The sequence below is a fragment of the Lutjanus erythropterus genome, chromosome 3, assembly GCF_056507025.1.
Source record: "Lutjanus erythropterus isolate fLutEry1 chromosome 3, fLutEry1.hap2, whole genome shotgun sequence".
Lineage (NCBI taxonomy): Eukaryota > Metazoa > Chordata > Actinopteri > Lutjaniformes > Lutjanidae > Lutjanus > Lutjanus erythropterus.
The window spans coordinates 46,268,818-46,286,135 of NC_139319.1; the positions used below are offsets into that span (position 1 = coordinate 46,268,818).

A 17,318-nucleotide genomic window follows, 5' to 3' on the forward strand; every position below is an offset into this window, starting at 1 on the left:
TACTTATTATGTGCATATATTTTGTTATGAGTTATATTTTGTTAAGTTATTTTTTGTTAAATAGACTATACATATTTTTACTTCTGTTTCTAGTTCATATAATTTTTCTATCCTTATATTTTTTTCTGTTCTTGAATGGGAGTATCTGTAACCTGACCACTTTCACTCTGGGCTCAATCAAGTATTTCTGGTTTGGATTCTAAATGACTTGAGCGTGTCGTCCTCATGAGGTCCATGCCCCTGATTGAAAATGACCTGCAGCTGGTGAAAGACAAGCAGGAGCTCAGTTAAACCTGCAAGACACTAAAGTAGTGCTGCAGCATGTGAGACCTGAACCGTGGTAAGAGAATGAAACTCTTTATATTGCACCTGTAAAGCTATGTTCATAAATTCTGATTTATTGCTCAGATCTGATTTTTATCCGTTTGGCGTTATTCTTTAAATGTGGCCAGTGGCAAATTTTGCTGTTAACTGGTCCTGAACTTACCTGCATGTGCAAGAGAGGAATGATGTGGCTACGCTGGGCATTTGATTAAGGTGCAGAAATTATGTGTAAATTAAACTTTGCTCAATATATACTTAAATCTGCTTTATCAAGTGTTAATGTGCAATTGTTACATTAGAAATAAACAGCAGCATTCAGAGCAGCATCTCTTTAGTGTCATCTGCAGCTACATAGTTGCCTTCCACCCTAATATATTTTAAATATTTATAGTTCTCCATTATAACGATGGCTCATCTTGACTGAAATGTGTGGCTCACAATTTCTTCACTTCGCGAACGCCGCCCACAGAGCCTGAAGAAGAGCCTGGGTTAACAAATAAAGTTAATAACCACCGTTGTGATTTCCGTTAATTCTGAGGAGGGATTAAGATTTTGTCGAGTCAGCTCTTGCTAAAAAAGGCCGGCAATGTTGAGCCTCCTTCACAGTACAGGACCCGGGACTCTGGCTACACTGACTTTTTTTTTGTTTGGCTGTTGACATAATTTTTCAAAGTGGCCCACATTAGAGTGGAAAAGATCCGATTCCATGTGACCTGTGCTGTTCAGTGTCATGAAAAAGATTTCTGTCACATTTGAGCACAAACACTGTAGTATGAATATATTCAAAACAAGTCCTCTTCAATCTGTCCAAACAAGTTTTAATTTAAGAAACTGACATTACTCAGCAAGGTTAGAGGATGCTAACACTGGGTTGTCAACCTTTTATTTCCTCAAAGGGTTGGTCAAAAGTGTAATATTATATAAATGTTTCTACTTGTTATCATATTACATAATTGCCTGTTTTTCTTTTAGAAATTAACTAGCTCTGTTAACAAAGTCTAAGAAATATGCTGGCAAGCAGTGTTAAACAATTTCATTAAAAAATATACAAAGTAGTAGAGCTGCACAAATTAATCCAATAGGTGTCAGCTATTACAGTAATCTATTCTGATTTCAGCTTGTTAAATTTGAATATTTTCTGTTTTCTTTACTCTTCTGTAACAGTAAACTGAATATGTTTGGCTTGTGGACAAAATAAGACATTTGAGGACATCGTCTTAGGCTTTGGGAAACACAAATCAAAATATTTCACTTTTTAAGAACAAATCAATTAATGTATTAAGCAAGAAAATAATTGACAGATTAAATGACATTGAAAAGTTGCAGCCTTATAGAACAGTATGAGTAATAATGTCAAAATAATGATAAAGGTTCCTTGCAGGGAACCTTTGAGTTTGACATGTGAGCCAGCAGATTCACATAACATAACTGAAAAGTCATGCTGTGAGTGATTTGCAAAAAAATACCAAAAATCTTACTTTAAGATGTGTTTGTGTGCAGGTTTCTATGCTGGTGGAGGATGGCAGTGTGGGCAGCCGTGCTAATGACATATGGAGCCTTTATAGTAACTGCAAAGGTAGTGCTGACTAATTACTTGCTGTATACTGACAATTATCATAAAGTAAGATTTTTATCTTTTCTCATTGTTTCTATTACTCCTCAGAATTCTGCAGAACCGGGGCTGAAAGGTCAAATTCCTCTGGATTTGGCTCCAAATGCTGTTGATGACATGTACACTGGCTGCAAAGATAAGATGGAGTACAGAGTGAAGGAGGACTACCTGGCTAATGAGAAAAACAAAGACAAAAATTTCACTCTGGCCTGGGGTGAGGCGGAGAAATACTACAACAAAAAATGGAGACGTAAGGGAAAGCGACCCGCCACCTCCCTGGGAAAAGAACAGATCATGGCTATTTATGTTTACACCCTCGACAAACCAAAAATCTACCTTGATTTCAATAATGCAGTTCAGACACAGAAATCAAAGTACAAGACTACATTCAGTTTCCACTCGCTTCACTTTTTCCTCACCGACGCGCTTCAGACCCTCAACGCTCGCAAACCTGAAGCCGAAAGATGCCTCACCGGCTACCGCAGAGTCAACGCATACTTCAGCCAAGACGTTCTCAACAAGGCCGTCCGCTTCGGCTCTTTTACCTCAAGCTCGATGGGGTGGTACCCCAGCGCCGAGAGGTTTGGAGACAAGTCGTGCTTTGAGATCATCACGTGCTCAGGAGCGGACATCTCGCTGTACTCTAAGCAAGGGGACGCAGAGAGAGAAGCCCTGATTCCTCCTTACGAGGTCTTCAAAGTCAGGAAGATAGAAAGGAGGTCTGAGCAGAAGAATCTGCCGTGTGAGGTGGTCTACAAAGTGAAAAGCACAGGAACAACTCTGTCCACTGTGAATTGTGCTCTTTTCTGAAAAAAATAAAACTGCCTGAAAACATTATTTTCATTCTGCTGTGGATGTTTTGCCAGCATTTTAATATCTGAATGACAAATTCTGTAAAATCCAGATCATAAATGAGGAAGTTAAGAAAACTTAAACATCTGCAATTATAATGCAGCTGTGTTGTTGTGTTATCTGTCAGTTGTGACAGTTAATTGGGCAATAAATAAAAACTGTCCTAAAATCCTCCTTAAAAAAAAAGTAATAAAATACCCTTAAACACAAATTGTGCAAGTTTGTTGTAAGATTTTACAGTTGATCTGTGTGCATAGTTCACAGGCATGCAAACTTGTATCATTTATTAATGATAAAGTAGAATGACTTAGAGGGACAGTTCACCCTAAAATCAAAAATGCATATTTTTCTTATCTGCAGCACTATTTATTCCTCTGGATCAGTCATTCCCAAAGACTGAGTTGGGACAGAGTCGCATGAGATTTAATTTGATAAGATATATAAGCCTACTTATTTCATGAGTCAGAAGACATGAGTATTTCTTTTTTTTTTTTGTAGGATGTCTATTTGATTTGAGTAATTGTACAGAACAGACTGATATTGGAACAAAAACAGAGGAAAGATTAAACTTACATGATATTATATGGTTTTAGTTGATTTATTTGATTTTTAGAATATATTTCACATCCCTCCATGTGCCACTAGAGGGAGGACATGTACCACCAGTGGCACACAAGCTTACAGTTTGAGAATCTAGGATCTAGATGGATAAATAGCCCGACAGACCAGGGTGAAAATATGTATTTTTGATATTGGGGTGAGCTGTCTTTTTAAATGTGTAGAGCTCCCACCTGTGATTGGACAGACCTGAAACTGATGACAGACTAGACATGAGACAACCCCCATGGTTGGAGTTCATGCAAATATGCAACCATTTGTACTGTGTGAAATGTAAACTGTGAAATACATACACCATGTCTGTTTCTTCACTGAACACTCTGTGTTCGTTTGATAAAGTCAAAGTGTGAGAGGTCGTAAACCTGCTTTCTGATTCAGTGAGAAACATAACAGAAGATGTCAAAGGAAGCAAAAGAACATTAACAAGTCTAAAAGAAACCAGTGATCTCATCCCTCCCTTATATTTGCATTATCAAGCAGTGTTAGAGGAAGTGAACAGAGTCAGACATGTTTGCTTAAAATCAAAGTGACACAGAAGATAAGAAGAATTTTGTTTGCTGAAGGGGAGGCTTTGTGGAATAAATCCGTAGCCCTATTTAACCAGACTTTAACTATACTGTAACTCTTTCTATATAATTCCCAAATGTCTGAAAGCAAAGTCAGCATCAGTTAATTTATCTTTTTTTTGTTGTTTTTTTGTTCTATTTCTATATGATTGTCAGACTTTTGTGAAACCTAGAATTCCACAGGACCAGTTATTACATGCTTCGCATTTTTTCTTTTGTCCTAGATAAAACAAGACAAAAAGCAGACTTTTATTATACAAAGTTTGGTGCAATGTGTACAGCATAAAATTCAACATAAAACAGAAAGATGTTTAAGTGCACAAATACTTCACTGTTTCCAACTGAAAGTGACTTTTTGGGCCTTTTACCTCCAGCTTAATGTGTAGCTACCCCTGCCCCGGTTGTTTTTCTTTGAATCTCTGAATCTTCAGAACAAGCTGTCAGAGATTATTTTATTGAACAACTGCGTCTCCAGGTTTCCACTTCAGTGCAGGATGGCAGTGACAGCGCTTTGGGCAGCAGTGCTGATAACTTATGGAGTCTCTACAGGAACTGCAATGGTAATGTAAACACTGCATGATAGCTTATCGAATTATAACTACTGTGCACTGATATCTGTAAGCAAAATGGGTTGTACTTTATTTTACAGTACACTAATAAGACATAACAAGCTGCACTTTGTGTCAAATTATACAAAAAAGTAGAAATAATATGTTCTTCATTAGACAGCATTATATTTTAATTAGACACACTCAGTGGTAGACACATTAAATGTGCTGAAAGAGCAGCATTCATTGAACGTGCATGAATCAGTTTACAATTAATGAGCATCGTTCACTCCTGAGAGAGAGAGAGAACGGCGCTCACATCCTCAGCTGATTAGAAAAAATATGTGATTGCAGCGTAGAGAGAGAGAATGTGTGAATATGGACAGAGGTGTCCACGTGACATAAAAACTTTCTTTGATCACAAAGCCTTGTGTTTCTTTATAATTCTGGGGTTTGTCAGCGAAACACACAGATAGATACACTCATCTCCACTGGAAGCCTTCTTCTGTAAATCTGATGGAAAAATAAGTCCTGTAAGTCATAATGAGAAACTAATAAAATAATGTCTTGGAATCTCAAAATAATGAGAAACTTTCTCACAGTGATCAAATACTAAGCAGTGTTGTGCTAGTCACTGAAAACCAGTAACTAGTTACTGTTACTAGTTACTTTATTTCAAAAGTAACTCAGTTACTTTACTGATTACTTACACCAAAAGGTAACGCAGTACTGTGAAAAGTAACTTTTAGTTAGTATGAAAAAAAAGGTCTCCCATTAAGTTTTGAGTTAAGTTTTCTTTAGCTCGGTTTCCATTTTTGCGTATTCGCTCTCCAGGTACTTAGAAAAAGTGTTTCATCCCATTTGCCGTGTGACGCCCGGTATGATGCTAACTAGCTTCCTGAAAGCGGGCGACTCCACAATAGAAATTGGCTGCATGTCTTGTACAACATACCCTGCAGTGGCTTTATCATCTTTTTCCTGGTTAGCAGGAGCAGTCAGTCCCTCGGTTCAAATCCAGCCGCTGTTGCTGAGGTGGTGGAGGTGAAGTGGCATCAGAGTCTGTGTCTGTACTCTTAGCTACTAGCTTCGTCGCAGCATGTTGTTTCTGTAGGTGTTTCAACAGGTTTGAATTGCTATTTTGGGCCGTAGATAAGATCTTTGATCCAAGACACAACTTACATTTAACTAAAACGTTCTTGTCTTTGTTCTCGACAAAGGTCAAGTAGTGAGAATATCTCCATGTAAAGAAACTTGACTTGGGCCCCGCCGCCAACGCCATGATGATACCAGTCTTGTAAACAGACAGGACTACATGGCTTTGGCTGCAGCTCAGTCTCTAGCCGAGACTACACAAAAAACCCCGTAAAATAACAAAGTAACGCATCATGTAGTAACTTTAACTGAGTTACTGAATTTAAAAAATAATGCATTAGATTACTAGTTACTGCAAAAAATAACGGCGTTACAGTACTGATGCTAAGTCATTATTTTAAGATATTCAGTCATTTTTACCAATCATTATTATTAAATCATTCTTTTCAGATACTAAGTAATTATTTTCACAAAGTGTTTCCATAGTTTCAGATAATAACTCAGTATTTTAAGAGAGGGAAGACTGGGGACAATTGTAACTTTTTGCAAAATTTAATTTCCTTCATACCTAACAGACTATTTGAAATATATTAGTCATCTTTTGATGCGACAAACATATTTATATGTGCACTAATTAATAATACAATTGAAATACTTTCACTAATAAGAACAAGACTGTGATATTAAAATTCATGCAAGAAGCCAGAGTGCTACAATTTCCCCTTGGGAGGGAGCAACTGTTACAGTGGTTGGGGACAGTTTTATTTTTCATTTTTTTATTTTTTTATTTTTCAAATAAAAGAATAATTCAAACTAAGCACATTACTGCTGTAGTATCTGTTAAAGGTAATTAATGTTTTTTTGTATGTGGTTCAAATTCTGTTACATATCAGACATCATCTGCATTCAAAGCAAAAATCTGACAAGGCAGCTATTTTAAGATTTCAATTATTTGAATTGACTTAAAAGTAATTTTACATTTATAAATAAAACAAATACAAACATAAATATTAAGTAGCACTTAGTATGCATCATTATGTAGACTCTATGTAGAACTGAACTTTGAACCGGCTCTTTTTAAGTGTGAACTTGCACGACACTGCTAATATGGGATAATGTACAGTGAGCAGTTCATTATTACAAAATAAACCCCGACATGGTGATGGGAGGGTTTATTTTGCAATAATGATCTGCTTACTGCACATTATTCCACAAATTACACACTACAACACTACACTACACACTAACTACTTACAAAAAAAAAAAAAAAAGACACAAAATATGAATTAAAAATTATTTTAGTGATTTAAAAATGATTTTATTTATGTGGAGGGGAAAGCTTAAGGGGCTAATAAAGGGTCTAATGCTGTCCAATAATAAAGAGCATATTATTTCTAGGTTGTGTCTAATTTGATGCAAGGTACAGCTTGTTATGTCTTATTTGTACACTATAACATAAAGTGTGGCCATAAGATGACCAAAAAAAAAAAGATAATTAATTCTTATAATGTCTATCATTTCGTTACAGCACTCTGCTAATCCTGGGTTAAATGACGTCATTCAACTGAACATGGCTCCAAACTCTGTTGATGACATGTACAATGTCTGCAAAGACAAAATGAAGTGCAGGGTGAAAACTTATTACCTGCTGAATGAGAAAAACGCAAACAAACAGTTCAAAGAAGCCTGGGAGGCGGCAGAGAACAGAATTAAGAAATCTAAGAAAAAGACACTAGAAAGAGAACAGATTGTGGCTCTTCATGTTTATACCTTTGAAAAGCATATATATCATGATTTGAACAATGCAGTTCGGAACCAGAGATTTGAGTACAACACCAGCTTTGGGTATCACGCACTTCACTTTTACCTGACTGGCGCCATTCAAGCCCTCAACGCTCGCAAAAAAGAATGTTACACTTCAATCCGTGGAGTCTCTGAGTATTTTAGCCAAGATGTTCTCAACAAGGAGATTCGTTTTGGCTCGTTTACCTCAAGCACATTGGCCAAGAACAAGGTTGCAAAAAAATTTGGAGACAAGTCATGTTTTGAGATCGAAACATGCTACGGAGCAGACATCTCACTGTACTCTAAACATGAGCTTGAATTAGAAGTGCTGATTCCACCTTATGAGGTCTTTAAAGTCACAAAGATAAGGAAGAAGTCTGAAGACAAGAATCTTCCGTGTGAGGTGGTCTACACAGTGAATAGCACACGCACTCTTTCCAATTTGAATTGTGCTCTTTTTCCAAAATGATCAACCTCACGTGTTTTACAACATTATGTATCTAATCTATCTTTAATCAACAATCATTTGAATATGGTTTCTTTGCTATACACACAGGAAACACCAACAGAAACATCAGGAGAACTTGACCATATCAAATTAAATTCAAAAGTGTAGTAACCAGAGGTGTAGAAGTATCAAAGGACTCACTAAATGAATGGAAAATGTAAACAAAATGTCAGCTGTAGATGAAATATAATTCTTTTAAAAATGTTTTGCTTTTTTTTTTTTTTTTTTCCAAACATCCCCAAAGTTTTGCTGTTGAGATTTTCAGGGGGTCTGATGCACCAGGAGTATGGATTTCATTAATATACACAAAAATATCACAGTTGACTTAAAAATGTCAGAAGTTGTAATGGTTTAAAGAACCTGATGATTCATCTGCAAAACATGTTGCTTACTCCTTGACTTACATTTAATGTTTAAATATAAAGAGTATAAAATGATTTTAAGTTGCTCACTGTATACAATTATAGTCATGCATTGTATTAAGCTGTATTGTATTGTATCTGTTTAAATCTCTCCTACATTGTTATTGTATCAAAACTGTATCCAAGCAAATCATTAAACAGCCCTCATGTTTGTCAAATGTTTTTACAGTTTCAGTTTGATTCATTGGTAACACTTAAATTTCTTGTAATAAGCATTCATTAATAGGTAATAAAGCCCTGCTTATTACAGTAATGTGTGTTAAGAATCTATAGAAGTAATAATAGCATAATAAACATATTTATTATTATAACACATTGATAAGCACTTATAAGAAACATGTTTATCCTTTATAGACTGCATATGAATGGTAAAAAAGCCTTATGAGATTATTATATATTTTTTATAATAAATATATTTATTGCATTTAACTAACTTACCTATTAAGTCCTTGTTAAAGCTTTACTAAGCTATATATTGTTACTTTATTAAGATTTATACATACTTCATTATGCATTTATTGGCAGTTCCTTGCAGAGGGAAAAAGCCTGTAACTGTTAATGGAAACTGTTAATAAGTGCATAATAATAATTAACAAACCTTAATAAGCACAGTTTACACTTGAGCTCTTGTACATCCAAAATGTGTAACTGTTAATTAATGCATAATAAAGTATTAATTAACCTTCATTAGCATTACTCACACTTTAGATCTGGTACTTTCAAAATCCATACTTAAAGGACCAGTGTGTAATAATTACAGGAATTTATGTACATAAATGAGATATATTATATATAAGTATGTTATTATTATCAATCAACGTAAACTCATAATCTATATGTTCCCGTTACTTTAGAAATAGCCATTTATAGTTACATACTGTCAGGTCAACTTACAGAGATCATCATCCTGCGCCGTCTACGGCAGCGCAGAGCGGACAAACTGCACTAACAGTGAGTCTTGGGAAGCCCATGGCGACCTTACATAGACGCCGCAGCGTAAACACAGAAGTAGACGGGGAGGGTAGACGCGGGTGATTGCTGGCAGACCATTTAGCCTTGTGAACCTTGACTGGCACAGTTTGGACAAATGGAGGATCATACATACACTGTACCAGAACAAAAAGCAGCGGACAGTGAATCCCCGTCATCCAAGAAGCAGAGACGCAAAGAAAGTAAATGCAAGCATGACAACACGAATTAACATCGGCATAGCGTTTACACGATGGAAATCGCTGATGGAGGACAAACGTTTTCACAGTGACGCTGAGGTTGCCTGTTTTCTGCTGGACAGGTAATTCATCCTACACACATAATTGTAGATTGTTGTGAGATAGCTTTCGCTCGCCATTTTGTCCGCTGACGGCCACCGTACTCTTGGTGAGAGAGGGGCGGTGTTTGGGTAAATCCTCTTAGTTGCAATCTAAGGTTTGAACGCTAGATGCCACTGGAAATCACACACTTCTCCTTTAACAGTTAATAAGTATATGGTAAAGGACTAATTAACCTTAATAATAAGCATTGTTCACAGTTTAGATTCGGGACCCCAAAAATCCATATTGCAAAAGCATAACAATGCCATAATAGGCTAAACTCAATAAAAGTGTTTATAATGCTGTTAGAGACAATAGGAAACTCTTTAGGCTTTTATAAATGTTCTTAAGAACTCTACAGACTATTAACAAGTTTATTATAAGACTGCTTATAGATGTTTTATAGTCTAAGAAACATGTTTATTCTGCCATATTTAACACTTAAAGAAACAATTACAATATAAAGTGCTACTGCTTCATTTACTAATATGCCTTAGTGTCTTCTCACTGTCAGACAGCCAGAATCCAAAGGAGTAAAATTCTGAGTTGATCATAAAATTAACTGAGTTATCTGAATCACCTTCAGTTATCAACACGTGCTCACAGCAATAAAGTTTCAGAGTGATAACAAGGGATTTGTGACATTTACACTGCAATATGCATTTTGGTGGAAGCTGCTGTGGCTGTATGCTGCCTGTGAGGAAGACTGCAGATAATAAAGTCCCCTCACCTCCTCCTTATTTTGGGGAGAAATTACATTTTGTAACTTTGAAGCTTGAGAAGCTTTGCCTGCAGAAATTAGCTTTATTTGCTGAGAAATCACAGAGGTTATCAAAGTATTACTGCTGTGTGTATTATGTAAATTGTGAAAAGTAATTCAAAGTCTTTATTTATTTGATCAGTATCCAAACCTGGTCAAATACAGCTTTTTTGACTTGACAATTTAAATGAGAGAATAAAATGAATCAAGATCAAGGAGCCTTTCTGATCTCCTTTCTACTTCCAAATATGCTTACCTAAAATCATTTGCAAGGATGCATCAGAGGAATCTGATTAGAGGAAGCTGCTGCTCACAAACATTCACCAATGTTTCCTTATGTGGGATTTGATCTTTTGTGCAGACATGGTAATGCAAAATAATGGGTTATTGCGTTCTCTTCAATTACACAGTTGTATTATATGATAAATACAGAATTTAAATTACGTATATTCTTTGATAATAATTTTCAATATTTTATGATGCATTATGGTCTCTTAAAATAGATGATTAATTTGACTTCACAATGTAGTTATTTATACCTTACAAATATTCTCAAGAAAGCAGCACATCAAAATTGAGCAGGTTTTGGTGCATAACCCTCTTTTATGTAATGTGTATTCATTTCTGGCTTTGTCCAAGACGGCATCTTTGATCAGATGCGGTTGGATGGTCACCTCAGTGGGGGTTCATCTGTAAAATAAATGATAAAAATAGTTACTCTTAACCCTTTGAATTAAAAGCAAAATTTTTGAACACTAAACTAAAAGCTTAAGTTACTTAATTTTTTAAGCACATGGGCATTTCATAGAAGAAAACACTTATTCACAAAAGTAATGTCTTGATTTTAGGTTTTACACACTGGTGTTTGATGTGTCAGCATGTTTCATGGTTTTACAGCTTTTAGAAAAAATGTATCGTCACATTGTATTAATTCTGGAAAAAAACAGCTTACCTTCTGATTTTGAGATGGCCAAAGAGATGAAATCACTAACACCCCTCAATTAGGAAAGTGTAACTTGCATTGTACTGTATGTGTCTGACAGTTCAGACAGTGTTGTGTCCTCTTTTCCTTTTATGATCATGTTAAAATGTCTTCCTTGTTGTCTGAGTCTGCTATTCTGACTAATCTAACACCTCATGTGTGACTTCCTTTAATTGTAACAACTGCTCACAGTAAAACTAAGTGCCCTCTCACTCACTTCATTTATATAATTTCAAAGTTTAGCATTTTGCAGCATAAAGGTTAAAAAGGACTGACCTGATCATCCTTAGTGAAGTGGGGAATAAGAATGGATTTTAAGTGAGTCTAAAATGAATTGAAATAGCATCCGTGAAAGTAAATATAGTATGTTATATTTACTATATACTATGTGACAGTCATCATTTTAACCCTGAGACTCCATGTGAGGCTCTCTTGAACACACTTAACATTTATTTAATTTCATGACAATTATTTAAACAAATAAACAGTTTGTAGTAATGAAATGAAGGTTGTTTTTTTTTTTTTTTCTAAAACTAGCCCCAAAACCAGATGTTTGAATTAGGGCTGTGTTTAGTCCATCTGATCTGGTCCACTTTCAGCCCAAAAATAGATGCTGAAATTTAGGCCATGTTTGGTGTGTCTTGAATTTGGGCTATGTTTATTTTGTCTGATTCTGTTCAAATTTAGCCCAATTTGGACATCTGTTTCAGACCAAATTTAGCCTTATTACAGGCATGAAAAGCACATTGCCGTAAGTGGGGAACTAAATCTCAATGAAAATATGTCTTGTGTTGTGTAGGCTACATTCACAAACTGAAGAAAAGGAAAAGAGTAGTGCCTCATGACTTTCTGAGTTGTTCAGTCCTCTTAAAGTTAATTTAATTTATATTATAATTCTTCTGTTTTGTTTTATATATTTAGGTATATTATATATAGGTTTATTTGTAGTAGTTTTATTTTGTTATTTTCTCTCATTTTTCTTGCAGCTTGGAAGTATTGTTAGGTGAGTTTAATTCCTTTGTTTGAAGTTTCAGAGACCTGAACTGTAAAACATATTATATGCGTAATCAGAGCTGACAGTAATTTGTATTCAGCACACACAAAACTGACAACACATTTGATCAAACACGTTTTCTTGTTAAAATGTTTTTGTTGGTGTTACACAGAGAAGCAGATGTCAGTGAGACTTCCTGTTTAATCAACTAACAAACCAGCATAGACAGGAAACACTGCCATCTAGTGGGGAATAACATGTAATGAAGCTGAACTGTGTCTCAGACAGTGAATGGGTTTCCAGTCAAAGAATGTTGACCCGCCTACATCACACTTTTTCCCCACCTTATCTCTTTGGTATGTCATTTTGAACACTTCATATACACTAAAAATGGTACTTAATAGCACTAAACGTGGTTCTTTGCCTTGTAATCATAAGGGGAATCACTGTTGGTGCTATACAGCACTTAAAGCACTTAAAGGTGCTATATTTAACTATTAGAAGTGTCATTAAACACCATATTTACATATAGCACATTTTTAATCATAGGATACCCTCTTTTGGTGCTATAGCAGGTCTAAATCATACTTCTCCACAGGTGGCATCTACAGCAGGGTTTTATGTGCCCCCAAAATTAAAGATGGGGTTGTAAAATTGCCATAGACAAATACATGTCATTTCCATTTGAAAGGACTATAAATAAAGTCACAGCATACAATATTATTCTTAATATTTAATTTAAATGATGAAGCATTGTGTGTTTTGTTGCTGTTATGTGTATGGACACACCCAGTGCTTTAAGTAATTGATTAAAGTCCTTGCAAAGGAAAAGGTGAAATTTATCTTTTAAAGACATTATACATGCTACAAAATAGTTTCTGAAAACATGAAAAGACTGAGAACTAAGTCTTACTGTATTGTGTAGTTTGACTGTTAAACTGTTGTTCATGATTTCTGTCTTCAGGATTTATTTGGGTGGACCTGAAACATGACTCGGGAACGTGCTGGAGCCATGGTCACCCAACACTGTAAGCCCCACAGGCCAACAAACGAAAGACACTGCCTCACACTCTCCAGGTACAGACGTACCATCAGCGATTCTCTCAGTCACAATTAGCCCAGCAGTTTACTTCAGTTCACTTCAGTTCCAACAACATGAAAAAAACAAAAAACAAAAAACAAACAAATCCTGTCACAGTCCTCTGGCTCTGGCGGCTCAGTCAGGTCTGGACATGACCAATAAAGCTGCTGGACAGAGCGTCCATGTTTCAGGTCATAGTGGTGTTTGACACTGAGACAGCTAAGTGGACATACATTACCTGGGGATTCAATAATGTACTTGCATATGTCAGGATGTATCACGTCCGGCCACTAGGTGGAGTCTTCCACTGTAATAGAGGCAGATGCTCATCAACTCCTATTTCTGTAATTTTTTCTATGTACTGAGGTGGATTGTTGATCAGCAAAGACATAACATGATTGTTCACTGACTGGTCTTTTCTTGTTTTATACGTCTAAACTGTCAAAAACCTCGGAATTTGTATTGATCGCCTGTCAAATTTAGGTATTTGTTTTCACCCAAAAAGGGGCAAAGGGGTCGTCACAAACGAAGAACACTTACCTCCAAAATGTGAAATTTTCAGGTGCCATGTTTTCAGCTTTGTGGCAGTGCATTTTTCAGATGATCCAGTGGCTAAATGGTTTGTTTGGCTTAAGAAATAGAAACAGTGTCTCAACTTAAAAATTAGCATTCACTCCTTTAGGTTTTGCAAAAGATTCAAAATCACCAGATTTGGATATAAGTAGTTTTTAAGAAACAGGGACAATCTGAAAATATGTCAAATGTGCTCTTGATTTCATTGTATATTTACACACTGTCATATCCACTAACACTGTTGTTGCACTCAATGTGAACAATGCAGCAGCTGCCAACATCTGTGTAGTAGTTTGCTGAATGACTGCCTCCAACAGCTCGAAGTTTGCATACAGGGCCCTGGCTGTGCTTCGAGTCTGTTACGTGACAAACATGCAAAGCAGTGTTGTAAATTTGGACCACGTCTCTTTCAGATCATGTGAGCAAAGAGAAGAGTAGCTGTTGTTGCTCCTACGAGTCACTGTGAAAGTTACAGATAAGTTAAAGTGATCGTACCAATCACATGGAAATGACCTACAGTAAACATTCAAATGTAGTATGAAAGATAATATGTCACTCTATGCTCCTCTAGTGTGTCCTACTAGAAGCGGTCTAGGTTTTCCCTAACACTTAATGGCTGACAAGGTAAAATGTGGAAGGAATAGCTCCAAGAACTCCCAGAACTCCCGGAGCTCCCAGAGCTCCCAGCACACACATTCAGTTTGAACAAACCAGTCTGAGTTTGGGTTTTCCTGATATGATGAATGAGTTAAAAGTAAATATGAGGAAGTGATTTCTGTTAAATTTCTTTTTAAATAGTTGGTGCCGCTGGTTGAGCAACTGTGCAAATCTTTATTTAGAGGGTCTGTTCTAGATGTATATTATTGCTGCTGGGTGAAAGCCTTGTATGTCCAAAACTGTTACTTTTCAGGAAATATCTAAAAAAAAAAAAACCCTGCTCTTTGTAAAATTTTCAGTGGTTAAATGTTTGCAAAACCCACAGACAGAAATAAAGGCTGACTAACAGAACTGATTCATGAAAAAAATAAAAACATTAAAACGTGGAGAGAAAGTATGGGCTCACAGAAGTGTTTGATGACGCACCAGTAGAGGTGCACAGACACGTTATTATTTGTGTATGTATCTGTGTTCGGATAGAACAGTGTTTCCCAAACTTTTTCTGGAATGCCCCCCCTCTCTTACCCTCAACCTTTCCTTGGCAGATTTGCTTAGAAGTACAGATACTGCAGAGTTTTGAAGATGAACACATACCTTTTATTTTTTTTTTCGTTTAGTTTGCTATCCCTTCCTTATTGTATGCATATGTCATCATGTCTGACAACCACTGTTTAACAACCTCATTGCTTACTATTTAAGTTTATTGTGTCCTTTTAGTCAGTGAAGACAGCAGAGACAGACTATGTTGTCTCATTGAAGGGAGTTTCTGCTTGACTCTACAAGTTGTCAGAGATTATTTTATTGATCATTCAGCTGCATCTCCAGTCAGTAAACAAGATGACTGAAAAATCTGATCATTTGTTGTTATGTCTATATTTTCTTTAAAGGACTCTGCTAGTGCTGTCGTTCAACTGGACATGGCTCCAAACTCTGTTGATGACATGTACTATGGCAGACAAAATGAAGCACATGGTGGAATCTGAATTCCTGAAATTTAACAAAATGCGACAATATTAAATTAGGAATAAAGGAACTAAGAGACTAGAAAGAGAACTGGTTATGGCTATTTATGTTTATAGCTCAAGGTGTTCTCAAGAAGAGGTGACTTTTTGGCTCTCTTACCCTCAACCTTACCTCAGGAGATTTGCTTAGAAATGCAGATACTGTCACTGGGGAGAGTTGTGAGGATAAATGCATACATTTTATGGGTTTTTATCATATTTACTTTGCAAAGCTGTCTTTTCCTTATTGAATGCATCAGTGCTTTATTATACCTTACACTCACTGTTGAGCTACTGTACTGCTTACTATATAAGACAGTCCGTGAAGACAGCAGAGGCAGACTGTGCTGTCTCACTGACAGGAGTTTCTCTTTAACTCGATAACTTGTCAGAGATTATTTTATTGATTATTGAGCTGTGTCTCCAGGTTTCACCTTTGGTGCAGGATGGCAGTGATGACAGTTTGGGCATCAGCGCTAATAATTTATGGAGTCTTTGCAGGAACTGCAATGGTAATGTATATTCTGGATGATAGCTTTATTAATTATAACTGCTGTGAACTGACAACTAAGTAAGTAAATAAAATGACTGAAAAATCTGATCATTTGTTGTTATGTCTATGTTTTCTTTAAAGGACTCTGCTAGTGCTGTCGTTCAACTGGACATGGCTCCAAAATCTGTTGATGACATGTATGATGGCTGCAAAGACAAAATGAAGTCCAAGGTGGAATCTGAATTCCTGCCGAATGAGAAAAACACCAACGGACAATTCAAACAAGCCTGGGACTGGGCAGGGAAAAAGTATGACGAGAAATTTAGAAAGACAAAGGCACTTAAAAATAAGAAACTAGGATCTAGGTCACTAGGAAGAGAGCAGGTTATGGCTATTTATATTTATAGCTTTGGTCCAGGGCATATATATAGTGTTATCAATAATGCAGTTCGAACCCAGAGATCCATGTATGGAACCACATTTGGATATCACACACTTCACTTTTACCTGACTGACGCCATTCAAACCCTCAACACTCGCAAACCTGAGGTAGAAAGATGTGTCACCACCTACCGTGCAGTTGACATACCTTTTAGTCAAGATGTTCTCAACAAGGAGATCCGCTTTGGCTCTTTTACCTCAACCACAATGCGTGGGTATGAAGTTGCTCTAAAATTTGGAGACAAGTCATGTTTTGAGATCGAAACGTGCTACGGAGCAGACATCTCAATGCACTCTAGATTTGGAGAGGGCGAAGCAGAAGTGCTGATTCCTCCTTATGAGGTCTTTAAAGTCACACACATAATGAAGAAATCTAAAGACAAGAATCTTCCGTGTGAGGTGGTCTACACAGTGAAGAGCACACGTACTCTTACCGATATGAATTGTGCTCTTTTTCCAAAATGATCAACCTCACGTGTTTTACAACATTATGTATCTAATCTATCTTTAATCAACAATCATTTGAATATGGATTTCTTTGTTATATACACACACTGACATAAACATTAGTATAACTTGACAAAATCAAATTAGATTTAAAAATGTACTTACAAGAGGTGTAGAAGTTGTAAAGTTCTCACTAAATTAATGAAAATGAAAAACTGTGTGAATTGTCATAATGTATCTGTTTTGTTCAGG

At 36.3% G+C, this 17,318-nt stretch overlaps 3 protein-coding genes across 4 annotated transcripts; all 3 read left to right on the forward strand.

The window, feature by feature from the left end:
- Window positions 1-257: 257 nt before the first annotated feature.
- LOC146330919 (ecto-ADP-ribosyltransferase 4-like) lies at window positions 258-2,773 on the forward strand. 2 transcript variants are annotated; one of them, XM_084714377.1, is made up of 3 exons: window positions 258-340; window positions 1,825-1,900; window positions 1,988-2,773. In XM_084714377.1, exons 2-3 carry the CDS (start codon window positions 1,844-1,846, stop codon window positions 2,744-2,746), a joined length of 816 nt encoding a protein of 271 aa, XP_084570503.1. In that variant the 5' UTR covers window positions 258-340; window positions 1,825-1,843; the 3' UTR covers window positions 2,747-2,773. The 2 variants fall into 2 exon arrangements, with proteins under 2 accessions (XP_084570503.1, XP_084570504.1); XM_084714378.1 differs by lacking the exon at window positions 258-340 and adding an exon at window positions 395-537.
- Window positions 2,774-6,795: 4,022 nt separating this feature from the next.
- LOC146330920 (NAD(P)(+)--arginine ADP-ribosyltransferase 1-like) lies at window positions 6,796-8,588 on the forward strand. Its single transcript, XM_084714379.1, has one exon. It carries the CDS (start codon window positions 7,120-7,122, stop codon window positions 7,864-7,866), a length of 747 nt encoding a protein of 248 aa, XP_084570505.1. The 5' UTR covers window positions 6,796-7,119; the 3' UTR covers window positions 7,867-8,588.
- Window positions 8,589-16,104: 7,516 nt separating this feature from the next.
- Window positions 16,105-17,084, forward strand: LOC146330921 (NAD(P)(+)--arginine ADP-ribosyltransferase 1-like). Its single transcript, XM_084714381.1, has 2 exons — window positions 16,105-16,197; window positions 16,320-17,084. The coding sequence occupies exons 1-2, from the start codon at window positions 16,132-16,134 to the stop codon at window positions 17,082-17,084; spliced, it is 831 nt and encodes a 276-aa protein (XP_084570507.1). The 5' UTR covers window positions 16,105-16,131.
- Window positions 17,085-17,318: the final 234 nt, after the last annotated feature.